This window comes from Hyla sarda, chromosome 3, assembly GCF_029499605.1.
Source record: "Hyla sarda isolate aHylSar1 chromosome 3, aHylSar1.hap1, whole genome shotgun sequence".
Taxonomy (NCBI): Eukaryota; Metazoa; Chordata; class Amphibia; order Anura; family Hylidae; genus Hyla; species Hyla sarda.
In genome coordinates this window covers 414,677,360-414,695,743 of record NC_079191.1, presented here as the reverse complement: position 1 = coordinate 414,695,743, position 18,384 = coordinate 414,677,360, and the positions used below count along the sequence as shown (strand labels likewise).

Sequence of the window (18,384 nt, the reverse complement as noted above, 5' to 3'; positions counted from 1 at the left end):
AGTGTACACACGTGACCCCATATATCCTCAGGTATACATGTGACCCCATATATCCTCAGGTATACATGTGACCCCATATATTCTCAGGTGTACACACACGTGACCCCATATATCCTCAGGTGTACACACGTAACCCCATATATCCTCAGGTGTACACACGTAACCCCATATATCCTCAGGTGTACACGTGTGACCCCATATATCCTCAGGTGTATATGCGTGATCCCCATATATGCTCAGTGTACACATGTGACCCCACATATCCTCAGGTGTACACACGTGACCCCATATATCCTCAGGTGTACACACGTGACCCCATATATCCTCAGGTGTACACGCTGACCCCATATATCCTCAGGTGTACACACGTGACCCCATATATCCTCAGGTGTACACACGTGACCCCATATATCCTCAGGTGTACACACGTGACCCCATATAGAGTCAGGTTTACACACACTGACCCCATATATCCTCAGGTGTACACACGTGACCCCATATATCCTCAGGTGTACACACACGTGACCCCATATATCCTCAGGTGTACACACACGTGACCCCATATATCCTCAGGTGTACACGCTGACCCCATATATCCTCAGGTGTATACACGTGACCCCATATATCCTCAGGTGTACACACGTGACCCCATATATCCTCAGGTGTACACACGTGACCCCATATAGAGTCAGGTTTACACACACTGACCCCATATATCCTCAGGTGTACACACGTGACCCCATATATCCTCAGGTGTACACACACGTGACCCCATATATCCTCAGGTGTACACATGTGACCCCATATATTCTCAGGTGTACACGCGTGACCCCATATATCCTCAGGTGTATATGCGTGATCCCCATATATGCTCAGTGTACACATGTGACCCCACATATCCTCAGGTGTACACACGTGACCCCATATATCCTCAGGTGTACACGCGTGACCCCATATATCCTCAAGTGTACACACGTGACCCCATATACCCTCAGGTGTACACACGTGACCCCATATATTCTCAGGTGTACACGCATGACCCCATATATCCTCAGGTGTACACGCATGACCCCATATATCCTAAGGTGTACACACATGACCCCATATATCCTCAGGTGTACACGCGTGACCCCATATATCCTCAGGTGTACACACGTGACCCCATATATCCTCAGGTGTACACGCTGACCCCATATATCCTCAGGTGTACACACGTGACCCCATATATCCTCAGGTGTACACACGTGACCCCATATATCCTCAGGTGTACACACGTGACCCCATATAGAGTCAGGTTTACACACACTGACCCCATATATCCTCAGGTGTACACACGTGACCCCATATATTCTCAGGTGTACACGTGTGACCCCCATATATCCTCAGGTGTACACACACGTGACCCCATATATCCTCAGGTGTACACATGTGACCCCATATATTCTCAGGTGTACACACGTGACCCCATATATCCTCAGGTGTATATGCCTGATCCCCATATATGCTCAGTGTACACATGTGACCCCACATATCCTGAGGTGTACACACGTGACCCCATATATCCTCAGGTGTACACGCGTGACCCCATATATCCTCAGGTGTACACACGTGACCCCATATATTCTCAGGTGTACACGCATGACCCCATATATCCTCAGGTGTACACGCATGACCCCATATATCCTAAGGTGTACACACATGACCCCATATATCCTCAGGTGTACACACGTGACCCCATATATTCTCAGGTGTACACGTGTGACCCCATACATCCTCAGGTATACACACGTGACCCCATATATCATCAGGTGTACACATGTGACCCCATATATCCTCAGGTGTACACGCGTGACCCCATATATCCTCAGGTGTACACACGTGACCCCATATATCCTCAGGTGTACACACGTGACCCCATATATCCTCAGGTATACACGCGTGACCCCATATATCATCAGGTGTACACGCGTGACCCCATATATCCTCAGGTGTACACGCGTGACCCCATATACCCTCAGGTGTACACACGTCACCCCATATATCCTCAGGTGTACACACGTGACCCCATATATCCTCAGGTATACACACGTGACCCCATATATCATCAGGTGTACACACGTGACCCCATGTATCCTCAGGTGTACACACGTGACCCCATATATCCTCAGGTGTACACACGTGACCCCATATATCCTCAGGTGTACACACGTGACCCCATATATCCTCAGGTATACACGCGTGACCCCATATATCATCAGGTGTACACGCGTGACCCCATATATCCTCAGGTGTACACGCATGACCCCATATACCCTCAGGTGTACACGCGTCACCCCATATATCCTCAGGTGTACACACGTGACCCCATATATCCTCAGGTATACACACGTGACCCCATATATCATCAGGTGTACACACGTGACCCCATATATCCTCAGGTGTACACACGTGACCCCATATATCCTCAGGTGTACACACGTGACCCCATATATCCTCAGGTGTACACGCGTGACCCCATATATCCTCAGGTGTACACACGTGACCCCATATATCCTCAGGTGTACACACTGACCCCATATATCCTCAGGTGTACACACGTGACCCCATATATTCTCAGGTGTACACATGTGACCCCTTATATTCTCAGGTGTACACGCGTGACCCCATATATCCTCAGGTGTATATACGTGATCCCCATATATGCTCAGTGTACACATGTGACCCCACATATCCTCAGATGTACACACGTGACCCCATATATCCTCAGGTGTACACGCGTGACCCCATATATCCTCAAGTGTACACACGTGACCCCATATACCCTCAGGTGTACACACGTGACCCCATATATTCTCAGGTGTACACGCATGACCCCATATATCCTCAGGTGTACACGCATGACCCCATATATCCTAAGGTGTACACACATGACCCCATATATCCTCAGGTGTACACGCGTGACCCCATATATCCTCAGGTGTACACACGTGACCCCATATATCCTCAGGTGTACACGCTGACCCCATATATCCTCAGGTGTACACACGTGACCCCATATATCCTCAGGTGTACACACGTGACCCCATATATCCTCAGGTGTACACACGTGACCCCATATAGAGTCAGGTTTACACACACTGACCCCATATATCCTCAGGTGTACACACGTGACCCCATATATTCTCAGGTGTACACGTGTGACCCCATATATCCTCAGGTGTACACACACGTGACCCCATATATCCTCAGGTGTACACACGTGACCCCATATATCCTCAGGTGTACACACGTGACCCCATATAGAGTCAGGTTTACACACACTGACCCCATATATCCTCAGGTGTACACACGTGACCCCATATATTCTCAGGTGTACACGTGTGACCCCATATATCCTCAGGTGTACACACACGTGACCCCATATATCCTCAGGTGTACACATGTGACCCCATATATCCTCAGGTGTATATGCGTGATCCCCATATATGCTCAGTGTACACATGTGACCCCACATATCCTCAGGTGTACACACGTGACCCCATATATCCTCAGGTGTACACGCGTGACCCCATATATCCTCAAGTGTACACACGTGACCCCATATACCCTCAGGTGTACACACGTGACCCCATATATTCTCAGGTGTACACGCATGACCCCATATATCCTCAGGTGTACACGCATGACCCCATATATCCTAAGGTGTACACACATGACCCCATATATCCTCAGGTGTACACACGTGACCCCATATATTCTCAGGTGTACACGTGTGACCCCATACATCCTCAGGTATACACACGTGACCCCATATATCATCAGGTGTACACATGTGACCCCATATATCCTCAGGTGTACACGCGTGACCCCATATATCCTCAGGTGTACACGCGTGACCCCATATATCCTCAGGTGTACACACGTGACCCCATATATCCTCAGGTGTACACACGTGACCCCATATATCCTCAGGTATACACGCGTGACCCCATATATCATCAGGTGTACACGCGTGACCCCATATATCCTCAGGTGTACACGCGTGACCCCATATACCCTCAGGTGTACACGCGTCACCCCATATATCCTCAGGTGTACACACGTGACCCCATATATCCTCAGGTATACACACGTGACCCCATATATCATCAGGTGTACACACGTGACCCCATGTATCCTCAGGTGTACACACGTGACCCCATATATCCTTAGGTGTACACACGTGACCCCATATATCCTCAGGTGTACACACGTGACCCCATATATCCTCAGGTGTACACGCGTGACCCCATATACCCTCAGGTGTACACGCGTCACCCCATATATCCTCAGGTGTACACACGTGACCCCATATATCCTCAGGTATACACACGTGACCCCATATATCCTCAGGTGTACACACGTGACCCCATATATCCTCAGGTGTACACACGTGACCCCATATATCCTCAGGTGTACACACGTGACCCCATATATCCTCAGGTTTACACGTGACCCCATATATCCTCAGGTGTACACACGTGACCCCATATATCATCAGGTGTACACGCGTGACCCCATATATCCTCAGGTGTACACGCGTGACCCCATATACCCTCAGGTGTACACGCGTCACCCCATATATCCTCAGGTGTACACACGTGACCCCATATATCCTCAGGTATACACACGTGACCCCATATATCCTCAGGTGTACACACGTGACCCCATATATCCTCAGGTGTACACGCGTGACCCCATATATCCTCAGGTGTACACACGTGACCCCATATATCCTCAGGTGTACACGCGTGACCCCATATATCCTCAGGTATACACACGTGACCCCATATATCATCAGGTGTACACACGTGACCCCATATATCCTCAGGTGTACACGCGTGACCCCATATATCCTCAGGTGTACACACGTGACCCCATATATCCTCAGGTGTACACACGTGACCCCATATATCCTCAGGTGTACACGCGTGACCCCATAAATCCTCAGGTGTACACACGTGACCCCATATATCCTCAGGTGTACACGCGTGACCCCATATATCCTCAGGTGTACACACGTGACTTCCCCAGGTGTTTACATACAGAGGAGTTCAACTTCAAAATTGCAGCAAAAAGCTACGATGTACACAATGCAATGCAGCCACAGAACACCAGAGGTCGCTGTATGCCCTGTGCATGGCTGACGTAACTAAAAAGTAACCTGCAAAACTACAGATCCCAGGATTCCCCGCTGCATGCACGGACAAGTGTCCTGACTGAGGAGTTGACAATAAAGTTTGTGGACTACATTTCCCGTCATGCCCCCCGGCGGTGTGTGCAGTGCGCATGCCCGCAGCTGTCCAGGGACAGAGCACGGGACTGTGGTGGGAGAGGAGCAGCAGCAGCATCATCATCCTGCCGGTGCCACCCTGGACTCCCTGCCCGGTGCCATGATTAGGAAGGAGATCTCCAGATCATACCAGGAGGTAACTCATCTATTCATGGAACTTGTCACATCCCAGCAGCAACTTGTAGCTGCTGTAAGACTACAACTCCCAGCATGTCCTGGCTACCGGCTGTTGTGGGACTACACCTCTCAGCAGGCGCAGGCAGTCATTAGCAGCTTCTCCTTATTTCCCAGACCAGTCAGCTGCTGTGAAACTACAACTCCCAGCATGCCTTGACACTACTGCTGTAAAATTACATTCCCAGCACGCATTGGGTACCAACTGCAACTCCCAGCATGCGTTTACTATCTGCTGTTGTGGAACTGCAACTCCCAGCATGTTTTGATTACCTTCTATTTTGGAATTATAACTCCCAATATGCCCTGTCAGCCAGCCGTTGTGGAACTATAACTCCCAGCATGTTTTTACTACCTGCTGTTGTGGAACTACAACTCCCAGCATGTTTTGACAACCTGCAAATTTAGTGGTCAGGGAATGTTGGGCATTGTAGTTCTACTATAGGTGGCTGGTAATGCCTGCTGTGAATTGTAATAGCACTGTTGTGTTAAAACAGGCTGGGCCTGCTGGGAGTTATAGTTCTACTGATGTAATGTTTGGTAAATCCAGTCAACCAGCTTTTTCCCTCCCTCTCTATAGAGCAGTGGTCTCCAGCTGTTGCAAAACTACTACTCCTAGCACGGTTATTTTATTTTTGCAACAGCTGGAGATCCAAGGGTTAAGGAACAATGCTATAGAGCAGTGGTCTCCAACCTGCGGACCTCCAGATGTTGCAAAACTACGACTCCCAGCATGCCCGGACAGCCAACGGCCCCAACTGACCCCTATAACTTTTCTATTTTTCCATATATGGGGATGTATGAGGTAGGGATCAACCGATTATCGGTTTGGCCAATATTATCGGCCGATATTCACGATTTTGGACATTATCGATATTGGCAATTACCTTGCCGATAATCCGATAATGCCCCGCCCACCGCACCGCCCCTGGCCAGAGACCGCCGCCGCAGCCCCATTGCCTCCCCCATCCCTGGTTTTATAATTACCTGTTCCCGGGACCCGCGCTACTTCTGGCTTCTGCGGCGTCCTGCGTTACGCTGTGCGCTGCACAATGACGAGTGACATCCTCAACGCAATGTCATCGTCAGTGCGCACAGTGACAGCTCAGGACGCCGTCAGAGCGAGAAGTAGCGCGGACCCTGGGGACAGGTAATTATAAAGCCGGGAATGGGGTAGGCAATGGGGCAGCGGCGGTGGTTGGACTCAGGACTGGCAGGGGGGAGAGAAGCGGGCGGTGGTGGCGGTAGTCTCTGCCCAGAGGATAGGCAGGCGGGGGGGGGGGGGGGGGGGTCAGCACCGGTGGTTGGAGTCAGGAGGACCCCAGGACAGGCATGGAGAGAGAAGCGGGTGGTGGCGGGGGTGGGGAGGTGGACGATGTGCTGAAATAGCCGATTACTTATACCAGAATATCGGTATAAGTTATCGGCTATCGGCCTTAAAGTCCACAGATTATCAATATCTGTATCAGCTCTAAAAAAATCGATATCGGTCGATCCCTAGTATGAGGGCTCATGTTTTTGTGCCGTGATCTGTAGTTTTTATCGGTACCATTTTTATTTTGATTGGACTTTTTGATCGCTTTTTATTAAAAGGGTTCTCCGGTGGAAAACATTTTTTTTTATCACCTGGTGCCAGAAAGTTAAACAGATTTGTAAATTACTTCTATTAAAAAAATCTTTATCCTTCCATTACTTATTAGCGGGTGAATATTATAGAGAAAGATTTTTTTTTTGTTTTTTTAATTTCTTTCCAGTCTGACCACAGTGCTCTCTGCTGACACCTCTGTCTGTATCAGGAACTGTCCAGAGCAGGAGAGGTTTGCTATGGGGATTTGCTCCTGTTCTGGACAGTTCCTGATACAGACAGAGGTGTCAGCAGAGAGCACTGTGGTCAGACTGGAAAGAAATTCCAAAAACAAAAGAACTTTCTCTGTAGTATACAGCAGCTAAGGCTAGGTTCACACCACATTTTTTGCAATACAGTTCCCTTATTAGGTTTTTGATAAAAACAAAATGGATTCCTCAAAACTTGTGTACAAATTTTACAAGCGGCGCACGCTTCATACCCTTAACGGGTTAAAGTGTTACTGTCATTAGTAAGAGAAAAAAAAAATACTTAAATCAGTGCAGTAATGTGCCCTAAAACCTGTATGCATAATAATATGCATGTGTTAATATGTAAAATACGATTTAATCTATGTATTACGGTGAGTATTTTTGCATTTCTTTAAGAGGCTGGGGGCATTTCTCCAGGAGCTCCTCTCATCCCCCCTCCATCCTCTCCTCCCCTGTCATGTGGTCTGCACAAACATTTTTACATTTGCAAAGCTTTCTACCTAAAGTGCATGCTCTATATAACCCTAATGCAGCCATGTGAAACTATATGATGTAAGTACAGAAAAAAGAAAAAAAAAAAAAACGCATTTTGTGCCATTATTTTTTCACAGCTTTGTGACCAAAGGGCATACCTTTTTATGAAGCAGCCATGTAAACCTATATGGTGCAAATACACAAGAAATAAGTTAATAAAATGACCAAAGAGAAACCATTTTGCATGTAAATAATATTTTAGGGAGTTAAATCTGAGATGTAAATTACGTCTGAGCTCCTGTTGTCAGTCACACTGGTAAAGCTTCTGTGCCTGTGTGATTATCAATCATAAAATACCTTTACTTAAACAGGTTATTTTATGGCATTTGGGTTTCTTTATTTTTATTTGTTTGAAAGGGTGGATGATGTACAAATATGTCACGTGGCCTTAAGCGGTTGATATTCCATCAGTGTGTATAACAAAAAGTTGGAAATGATAGATGGTAGTAGAGCATCTGACTACAGCGATATTGTTTGTAGTCTGTTACCATGGAGACACATAGGTCCAAACAGTAGGACAATTTTAATCAAGACTGTAACGTTTCTTCTCTTTTTTTCATTTTGGTCCCGTTTGGGCCGCGCTTCAGCTGCTATCCTCCAGCGCATAAAGTTAATACATCATTTATTTCCTAATCCCAGCTCTGACTGTCACTTCTTTACATGAATCATTTACTTTTGTCTCTTTTAGATCCTTAGCTGACATCTTAGTTCTACCTCTTTCTAGGAAAGCTGGGTGACTACCAATATGGACAACATATTTTCTCCCACAGGGGAGTTGTCACCTACCTTTTCCAAACTCCTGATCTACCCTTTGTGGCGATACGTTCCTTACTCCTGTATCGTGTATTAGTTATATATTTTAACTGTATGTCACTCTCATGGCAGCCATTAGGGACTGTCACCCAGGAAGAGGGCGACTGCAGGACTCAATGCTATCGATAGATCAGAGACGCTGCGTAGATGAGGGGATGTTTACCAGGAAGTTACAAGATGGAAATGTCTGATGTGTGAAGATACTTCATCAGCACCTCATCTGTCCAACATGCCCGATCCTTCTTCCCCCTGCATCCGCCATTAAAGGGGCACTCCGCCTCCCTGCTTCCGGAGCTCCGCTCCCCAGTGTCCGGAAGCTTATTGTTCCGAACGCTGTGTGCGGGCTTCTGTGTTCAGGGCCGACCCTTGTGACGTCACGACCGCCCCCTCAACGAAAGTCTATGGGAAGGGGAGGTATACAAATCATAAATAATACCGACAGACAATGCATAAATATAATAAAAAACACACTGAGGGTGCGTTCACACGCTATTACTAGCAGCGGGTTTCCCGTTGCGGGAATCCTGCTGCGAGTTACGCTACCATTGATTTAAATCGGTCCACAGGCAGTCCGCAATAGTGTCAGATTTGCGGACTGTCCACAGACCCATTCAAATGAATGGTAGCGTAACTTGCTAGTTACTAGCGTGTGAACGCACCCTTAGGGAGCATTCATACCACATTTTTGCAATACACTTCCCGTATACGTTTTGTTTTCAATGTGAAAACCGTACGGAACTTTATTGAAAACCGTATGCATTGACTCTCCATTGAAAACCGTAGGCCAAACGATGCATCCAGTTGCATCCGTTTTGCGTCTTATACGGTTTTGTCTGTTTTTTTTTTTTTTTTTTTTCCCCCGTACCCAAAACTGTAGCGTACCACGGTTTTTTGTCCGGGTGAAAAAACATATTAAACCGTATAGGTTTTTTTTTTTAACATGGGAGTCAAAGGGAACTGTAGAGAACCGTATGTGCGTATGGTTTCATCCGGTTTTCACCATCCGGTTTTTGACTTTGCACAGTTTTTTTTTTTCTTGGAATTTCAAACAAACAAGTGAAGCTTTATTCATAATGGAGTGAAAAGTTAAAAACGTATACTTTTTTTTTTCTTAAAAAACGGATGCAACCGGACATCATTTTTCAAACCGTATACGGGTTAAAATTTGTACACACGTTTTGATACAGTTTAGTCCGGTTTTGAGGAATCCGTTTTTCATCAAAAACCTGATACGGGAACTGTATTGCAAAAAAGTGATGTGAACCCAGCCTTACTGTAATACCTAAAATGTAAATAGATAAAAAGGTACAATTCAATATCAACTTTAGCATTATAAAGGAAGCATGCCACTAGAACGGGTCAGGTAATTGCCCCCTCTAAAATGCCATCTGGGGGCAACAATTCAGAGTGTGATGTGTGAATAAGCACTGAGCCATCTCATGTTTACACACACGCGCATATATATATATATATATATATATATATATATATATATATATATAAAATATTATTATTATATTTTTTTATTTATATTATATATCTCTTTAGCCTGTCTTTTAATGTAGTTCACTATAGTGTGTGTTTGTGTGGAACTATTTCCTTTTTAGACAATGAATATAGATTTATATAGTTATTATGTGAGTCCAAAAAAAGGTTTTTTTTTTTCTTTTTAGTTTTTATTTTCTGAAAACAGTGCCACACCCGTCCACAGGTTGGATGTGGTATTGCAGCTCATCCTTACATACTTCAGTGGAGTTGAGCTGCAGTACCAGGAACAACCAATGATGGCGCTGTAAGAAAGCTTCCGTGTTATTCTAGTCCTCTAGATATGGAAGCCTGACCCCATTCCTAGACTTGGATCCCAATGAAGACAGGAATGGATTGAAGATGAACAAGCGCCAGGTCCTGGGAAGATGGCGGCATCACTTGTCCTAGTTATACACCTGTAAGGCGCCATTGCATATCTCATTGTACCGTGAAGTGATACATGATCTCAGGAGATGGGGGAGGTTGTCGGTGTCAGCACAATTCCTGATCGTTTTATGTTTCCTGACGTTGCGAAATTTCATACTTTGGTGTAGAGCCCCTATAATTCGGTCACCTCGCCCTGCGGCGCAACTTCACATCAGTCTATGGCAGTGTTCCAAACAAGAGTGTTTCCAGCTGTTGCCAAACTACAACTGCCAGCATGCCCGCACAGCCGCTGGCTGTGCGGGCATGCTGGCAGTTGTAGTTTGGCAACAGCTGGAGGGCCACAGTTCGGACACCTAAGATATATAAGGGGGAGATAGATCAAAACCTGTGTAGAGGAAGAGTGGTGCGGTTGTCCATAGCAACCAATCAGATTGCTACTTTCACTTTAAAAAAAAAGGGCCTCTGAAAAATGATGGACGCAATCTGGTTGCTAGGGGCAACTGTACCACTCTTTCTCTACCCAGGTTTTGATAAATCTCCCTCCATAGAGTCTTCTTCTCAGGACCCCCTCGTAGTCAGTTCAGAGGGTAGCTCCCAACTTAGCACAACCGTGTAATACAAGGTCACCCATCTCCGTCAATGGCCGTTGTTTATCTCTGTCATTCCTCTGCAGCCGTCGCCGTTGACAACCTGTATGGGCACCATTGCAGTTTTCAATAGGGTTGTCACCAAGCTTTCCAGGAGTCCCAGATGGGCAGGGGGAGTGGAATTACCAAGCTGTTTAGATGTTGTTGTTTTTTTTTTGTTTACTTTTGTCGCGTTTTGTCTTGCACAGTCACTTTTTGTGGTGTGTTTTTTTTTTTTTTTTTTTTTTTTTTAGTCAGGAAAGTGCGGTGGTTACGAATTTTACTATTTTCTATGTTGCACATTCCAAGCGCAAAGGGCTTTCAAAAGTCGCAAAACTCAAGTCCAGACCACACTTCCAAAAAAGCGGAAAGGGATTTTATTTGCATCAAAGGCCTTTTGATAACTTTATTATTATTATTTATTTTTTCCTTTTTCTCTTTTCCTGGGGGTAAATTAAGGGAAGGGGGGGTTGTTAACATAAAGAGCACGCATGAATGTGGGTGATACGGGTTGGACAGGGCTAGAGATGAGCGAACTTACAGTAAATTCGATTCGTCACGAACTTTTCGGCTCGGCAGTTGATGACTTTTCCTGCATAAATTAGTTCAGCTTTCCGGTGCTCCGGTGGGCTGGAAAAGATGGATACAGTCCTAGGAGACTCTTTCCTAGGAATGTATCCACCTTTTCCAGCCCACCGGAGCACCTGAAAGCTGAACTAATTTTATGCAGGAAAAGTCATCAACTGCCGAGCCGAGAAGTTCGTGACGAATCGAATTTACTGTAAGTTCGCTCATCTCTAGACAGGGCACTTGACCCAAATTTAGCAATTGTAAAGGGGAGGTTACATTTTTCAATAATGTGTGAAGATATAATGAAGTAATAATTATTGTAAATGAGATATAAAGCAATAATAAGATTAAAAAAAATTAAAAATAAAGTTATCAAAGGCCACCTAAATGATAACTTTGGTGCAAAGATGCCAAAAACACAGCAAAAAATAAATAAAAAATCTATACAAGTGGCTTTTTTACAACGAGAATTGATAAATACGTTGTGTTTTTAGTTATTAGTATTAGTTATGTGTTTAGTTTTGTAGTGATCTATTCCGGGTGTGTGTCTCGTATCCTGTCCTTATGTCTGTGTCATCCTGTATTCCCGATGGGGGGAGGTGAGGTGAGAAAACATTTTAGGAATTTTCTGCCCCTGCCATCCTTTTTGAAACTTTTTTTTTTTTTTTTTTACACTGGGTAGTTGTTGTTTAGTACATGTTTTCGCAGGAAGTGTAATGTGTAACACATATATTAGTACACGGAGCTCCGAGCTTTAGTCTAATATGCAGGGATCTACTCTTAGGCTCGGTTCACATTACGGAATTTCCCCCTGCGATTCCGCTTTGAAATTGCAGGCAGAAATTCCGCTTGCTAAAATGTACTGTATAGTGAATGGGTTTCCATTCACAAATTCACACTTCGGAATTTGTGAAGGGGAATTTGAGAACGGAAAATCCACTTTGAAATTTCTGCCTGAAGAATGGCGTTGCTCATACTTCAGGCGGAAATATTTGTGGAACACATTGCAGTCTATTGGAGACTGCAGTGTCCACGCGGTCTTAGCCCCGGCTGATTCAGTCGGCGCTGGCCGCATTCGGAATCTCCGGGCGGAGATTTTCTGCCCGGGGATTCCGCAGTGTGAACCTAGCCTTAAAACTACAACTCGCAGCATGTCCTGATATCCATCAGCTGTCGGGTAGGATGGGAGTTGTAGTTTTGCAACAGCTGGAGAGCTACTGGTTGGAGATCAATTCTCATATGTATGGCTATCTTGTATGTGGTCATGATAGCCTAGTCGCATAAGCTGTAATGTAGAATTCCTGGCAAGAATCTAAAGGGGTTGCATGATTTATAGCTACAAATGCAACTTTTAGATAGATTTCTGTGAACTTTCGCTATTGTCAGAGATGTGTGATCCTGCCTATCTGGTCTCCAGCAGTACAATACCATACGCCTGTCATTTAATGTATGATTTTTATATAATAGTAACAGGGTATAGTATGGATCCACAAAAGGGTGCCCGTAGATTTCTGTATTTGTGGGCACTTTCACAGTTAGTGGTGTGTGATCCTGCCTATCTGGTCTCCAGCAGTACAATACCATACACCTGTCATTTAATGTGTGATTTTTATACAGTGGTCCCTCAAGTTACAATATTAATTGGTTCTGGGACGACCATTGTTGAAACCATTGTATGTTGAGACCAGAACTCTATGGAAATCTGGTAATTGGTTCTGAAGCCCCAAAATGTCATCCAAAAATAAGAAAAAAAAGTGAGGATTAAAGAAAAATAAATAGATAACTAATATAGATAAAGCAAATCATTACATATAAAAGTAATAAAGATCTGCTGGGAGCTGTAAATCACTGTTTATGTCAGTGTTTCCCAAGCAGGGAGCCTCCAGCTGTTGCAAAACTACAACTACCAGCATGCCCGGACAGCCAAAGGCTGGCCGGGCATGCTGGGAGTTGTAGTTTTGCAACAGCTGGGGCCACCCTGCTTGGGAAACACTGGTCTATGTAGAGGACAGAAGCTTCTTCAGGGTCCTGTAAGTAAAAAAAGTAATGGAGTCGCCCTCACCTGGTGTCCAAAGGAGCAGCTAACCCTGGTACAGGTAAAGTGTGCAGAACATGTAATACCACTCTGTACTGTAGGGGGCGCTACCAGACACCAGTCAGTGCATACGCTTCAGTAATACAGACCAGTGAATGCCCATTTTACCAGTGAATGCCCATTTTGATTGGTCGGTTCTTCCGGCCAATGACACGTTGCACAGATCTGGATTGTCCGTGGTATTGTATGTTGAGTCTGGTTTCAACTTACGAGGGTCCAGAAAAGACCATTGTATGTTGAGGCCATTGTAAGTTGAGGGATCACTGTATAATAGTAACAGGGTATAGTATGGATCCACAAAAGGGTGCCCGTAGATTTCTGTATTTGTGGGCACTTTCACAGTTAGTGGTGTGTGTGATCCTGCCTATCTGGTCTCCAGCAGTACAATACAGTACACCAGTCATTAAATGACACTGTTAACTTGTTAAATGATAATAGTAATAAGGTATATTATGGATCCATAAGAGAATGTCCATAGATTTCTGTTTTGGTGTATGCATAGCCCCATAACTGTTGTCAGAGATGCATTCCTGCCTATCTAGTCTCTTGCAGTACATCACAATACTCCTGTTATTGAAGGTGTCATTGTAAGATTGTTGGATGATATAAGTAACAAGGTGTATTATGGATCCAAAAAAAGCCCATAGTTTTTTATGGACCCATTATATACCTCAATGTGCCTTTCATTTTCTATGGCACTCTTCTTTGGCAGAATACAATGGCTCAGTGCAATGGGTCAGAAAGATGCTGTGAACATGATATAGCGGTCTACATGTCCTCGTATACAGCACAGAGGACAGTGTTGTGTATGACGTATTGTGCAGGGAGAAACTGCAGTATCTCAAAATATACTTATATAGACAGTATCCAGAAAAAAGCAACACAATTGCATATAAATTCTAGTTTTTGATCTGTTCCGTTAAAATTGTCATGTGTTTTTTTTTTTTTTTCTCAGTTAAGTGAAGAGTTAGAACAACCTCCGGTGGATGATGAGACTCCTGAGGATTTGGATGAAGAACAGGAAGACCCGGAGGATCCCAACTCCGATACTCTGCCAGGTGATCTTGTACTCACAGTCGGATTAGCCAGTAGACAACCTAAGGGGGGTGGGGGGGGGGGGGGGTGTTCTGAAAGCTCATGGGTATTAATTATTATGGATGTTTACCAGTAGAGTCTAGACCAGTGGTCTTCAAACTGTGGACCTCCAGCTTTTGCAAAACTACAACTCCCAACATCCCGTGCATCTCTGCATATGACTCTGAATCTCTCACTTACCACACATGCGACATAATACACATTGACAGAACATGCGCTTGGCTAACTACAGAGGGCCGCCACGGGCAGACAAGCCGGGTGCCGATCACCAGTCACCTCCGTCACGCCCCCTCCCATAGACTTGCAGAGCGGGGGCGGGGCAAGACGGCACACGGGGGCGGTGTCCTGACATCACGATACTCCGGCCCCGTTGTCAGCACCCGGCAGCTTGTGGGTTGGCAGCGCGGCATGCAGCTCAAAGTGGTGGGTGCCGAATACAAGATTGCGGGGGTCCCCAGCTTTTGCCATGTCCTTGAGACGTCTATCTATCGGTCACTGTCTGAACACTCCAAAACTTTTGACATGTCAAAAGTTTTTAAAAAGTGACAGTGCCCATTTAAGTGCCATTTCTAAATCCCTAAAACATTTGAAATATGTATTTCCGCGATTTAGAAACCGCAATTTTAAAAATATTTTAATTTGATGAATTTCGCCTTTGAGATAACTAAACCGCAGTCATGGCGTCAATCTGTAGAGTCTTTGTTTGTCAGGGCTGAATGTTATCCCAGTCATATTCATCTACAAAATCCTCTTTGTTGTCGCCATATGTTACGTTATCCGTGTGCGGGGCAGTTTATAGACTGACTATGGGGAAGCAGTGCCGTCACTTTAATACGAGAGGTTTTTATTGCCATCATCAATACGCTGGGATTGTAAGGATTAGTAGGGGGACCAAATACTGATTCTGGTATTGTTGCCGAGACTGGACATTTTTGCACTAGTACTTGTACTCCTGTAAATGTCCTTGATACCTATTCTGATACCTTACCCGCTGCTCTTCCATAACCTAACTAATCCCCCTGCCCACCCAAAGCACTTTGTCTACCGGCTGCTTCCCCTGAAGAGGGCGAATGGTGAATATACAGGTCACAGTCACCCCGGCTCTGCTCTACCGCCTGCAGGTGCCTGAGCGTCCGACTCTCCTCACCGGGGACTGCAAGCCACCCCCTGCCTGGTAATGCTTTGTTACCCTGCGATCTACACACCGCAGCCTTCCCTACCATACAGGAGATAATAGCCGGCTGTGACATCACATATGACATTATATAAACTGATTATATACAGGACTGTGATGTCACAGATCACATTATATACACTGATAATATACAGGACTGTGATGTCACAGATCACATTATATACACTGATTATATACAGGACTGTGATGTCACAGATCACATTATATACACTGATAATATACAGGACTGTGATGTCACAGATCACATTATATACACTGATTATATACAGGGCTGTGATGTCACAGATCACATTATATACACTGATAATATACAGGACTGTGATGTCACAGATCACATTATATACACTGATAATATACAGGACTGTGATGTCACAGATCACATTATATACACTGATATTATACAGGACTGTGATGTCACAGATCACATTATATACACTGATAATATACAGGACTGTGATGTCACAGATCACATTATATACACTGATAATATACAGGACTGTGATGTCACAGATCACATTATATACACTGATAATATACAGGACTGTGATGTCACAGATCACATTATATACACTGATAATATACAGGACTGTGATGTCACAGATCACATTATATACACTGATAATATACAGGACTGTGATGTCACAGATCACATTATATACACTGATATTATACAGGACTGTGATGTCACAGATCACATTATATACACTGATATTATACAGGACTGTGATGTCACAGATCACATTATATACACTGATAATATACAGGGCTGTGATGTCACAGATCACATTATATACACTGATTATATACAGGACTGTGATGTCACAGATCACATTATATACACTGATTATATACAGGACTGTGATGTCACAGATCACATTATATACACTGATAATATACAGGACTGTGATGTCACAGATCACATTATATACACTGATAATATACAGGACTGTGATGTCACAGATCACATTATATACACTGATTATATACAGGACTGTGATGTCACAGATCACATTATATACACTGATAATATACAGGACTGTGATGTCACAGATCACATTATATACACTGATTATATACAGGACTGTGATGTCACAGATCACATTATATACACTGATAATATACAGGACTGTGATGTCACAGATCACATTATATACACTGATAATATACAGGACTGTGATGTCACAGATCACATTATATACACTGATTATATACAGGACTGTGATGTCACAGATCACATTATATACACTGATATTATACAGGACTGTGATATCACAGATCACATTATATACACTGATTATATACAGGGCTGTGATGTCACAGATCACATTATATACACTGATTATATACAGGACTGTGATGTCATAGATCACATTATATACACTGATTATATACAGGACTGTGATGTCATAGATCACATTATATACACAGAATATACAGGGCTGTGATGTCATAGATCACAATATATACAGGACTGTGATGTCACAGATCGGTAAGTACTTGAGGGGGGGGGGGGGGGAGTATGGGGAGTTGTACTAGTTCTTCAAGAAATGTAATCAGGACGTCCCTACTAAGACGTTACATTGTGATAAGATTTTAGCAGAACTATCAAAATCCAGAGGCCCTATATACTGAAGATCAGTGTTTTCCAATCAGGGTGCCTCCAGCTGTTGCAAAACTACAACTCCCAGCATGCCCGGACAGCCAACGGCTGTCCAGGCATGCTGGGATTTGTAGTTTTGCAACAGCTGGAGGCACCCTGGTTGGAAAACACTGATCTATTTTGCATAGGGCCTACAGACTCCCCTCTACTGATTATCCTTGTGCATAGGGGGATTGGGAGCGGTGGCTGTAGATGGTGAATGGGCACCTGACAATATTATTTAACCCTTGCCCGGTTTGCATTTGGCAGAACGAGACTTCGACAGGAGCGGCCCCTCCAGACGCTTCAGCAGGACCTGCCTGAAGAACGTGTTCTCGGTGCTGCTGATCTTCGTCTATCTGATGCTCATGGCCGTCGCCGTCTTCCTGGTCTATCAGACCATAACAGACTTCAGGGATAAGCTAAGACACCCAGTCATGTCCGTCTCCTACAAAGAGGTGGACGTGTACGAGGCCCCAGGTGAGTGCGCACTCATGTGTTCGTCTTCACAGCCTGGAATCCGTGTAGTAGAATGAAGGGTTAATGGCGGCGTCATTGCAG

General features: G+C 44.7%; 2 protein-coding genes across 2 annotated transcripts in view; one reads left to right on the top strand and one right to left on the bottom strand.

The window, feature by feature from the left end:
- Positions 1–10,878, bottom strand: part of NENF (neudesin neurotrophic factor) — a 25,450-nt gene extending 14,572 nt beyond the window's left edge. The window contains exon 1 of the mRNA XM_056568286.1: positions 10,633–10,878. Within this exon, the coding sequence (XP_056424261.1) occupies positions 10,633–10,758 (126 nt within the window). The 5' untranslated portion in view covers positions 10,759–10,878. The remainder of the gene's footprint in view (positions 1–10,632) is intronic.
- PACC1 (proton activated chloride channel 1) lies at positions 5,336–18,384 on the top strand. The gene is made up of 3 exons (XM_056568284.1): positions 5,336–5,468; positions 14,850–14,952; positions 18,094–18,384. The coding sequence occupies exons 1-3, from the start codon at positions 5,433–5,435 to the stop codon at positions 18,357–18,359; spliced, it is 405 nt and encodes a 134-aa protein (XP_056424259.1). The 5' UTR covers positions 5,336–5,432; the 3' UTR covers positions 18,360–18,384.

What these genes read in the sequence shown, in the direction of transcription:
- PACC1 (XM_056568284.1), top strand. Translation starts at nt 5,433, where the DNA reads ATGATTAGGAAGGAGATCTCCAGATCATACCAGGAG. An exon ending in TCTCCAGATCATACCAGGAG is followed by an intron (nt 5,469 to 14,849) that starts GTAACTCATCTA and finishes TTTTTTTCTCAG; the next exon opens with TTAAGTGAAGAGTTAGAACA. An exon ending in CAACTCCGATACTCTGCCAG is followed by an intron (nt 14,953 to 18,093) that starts GTGATCTTGTAC and finishes TGCATTTGGCAG; the next exon opens with AACGAGACTTCGACAGGAGC.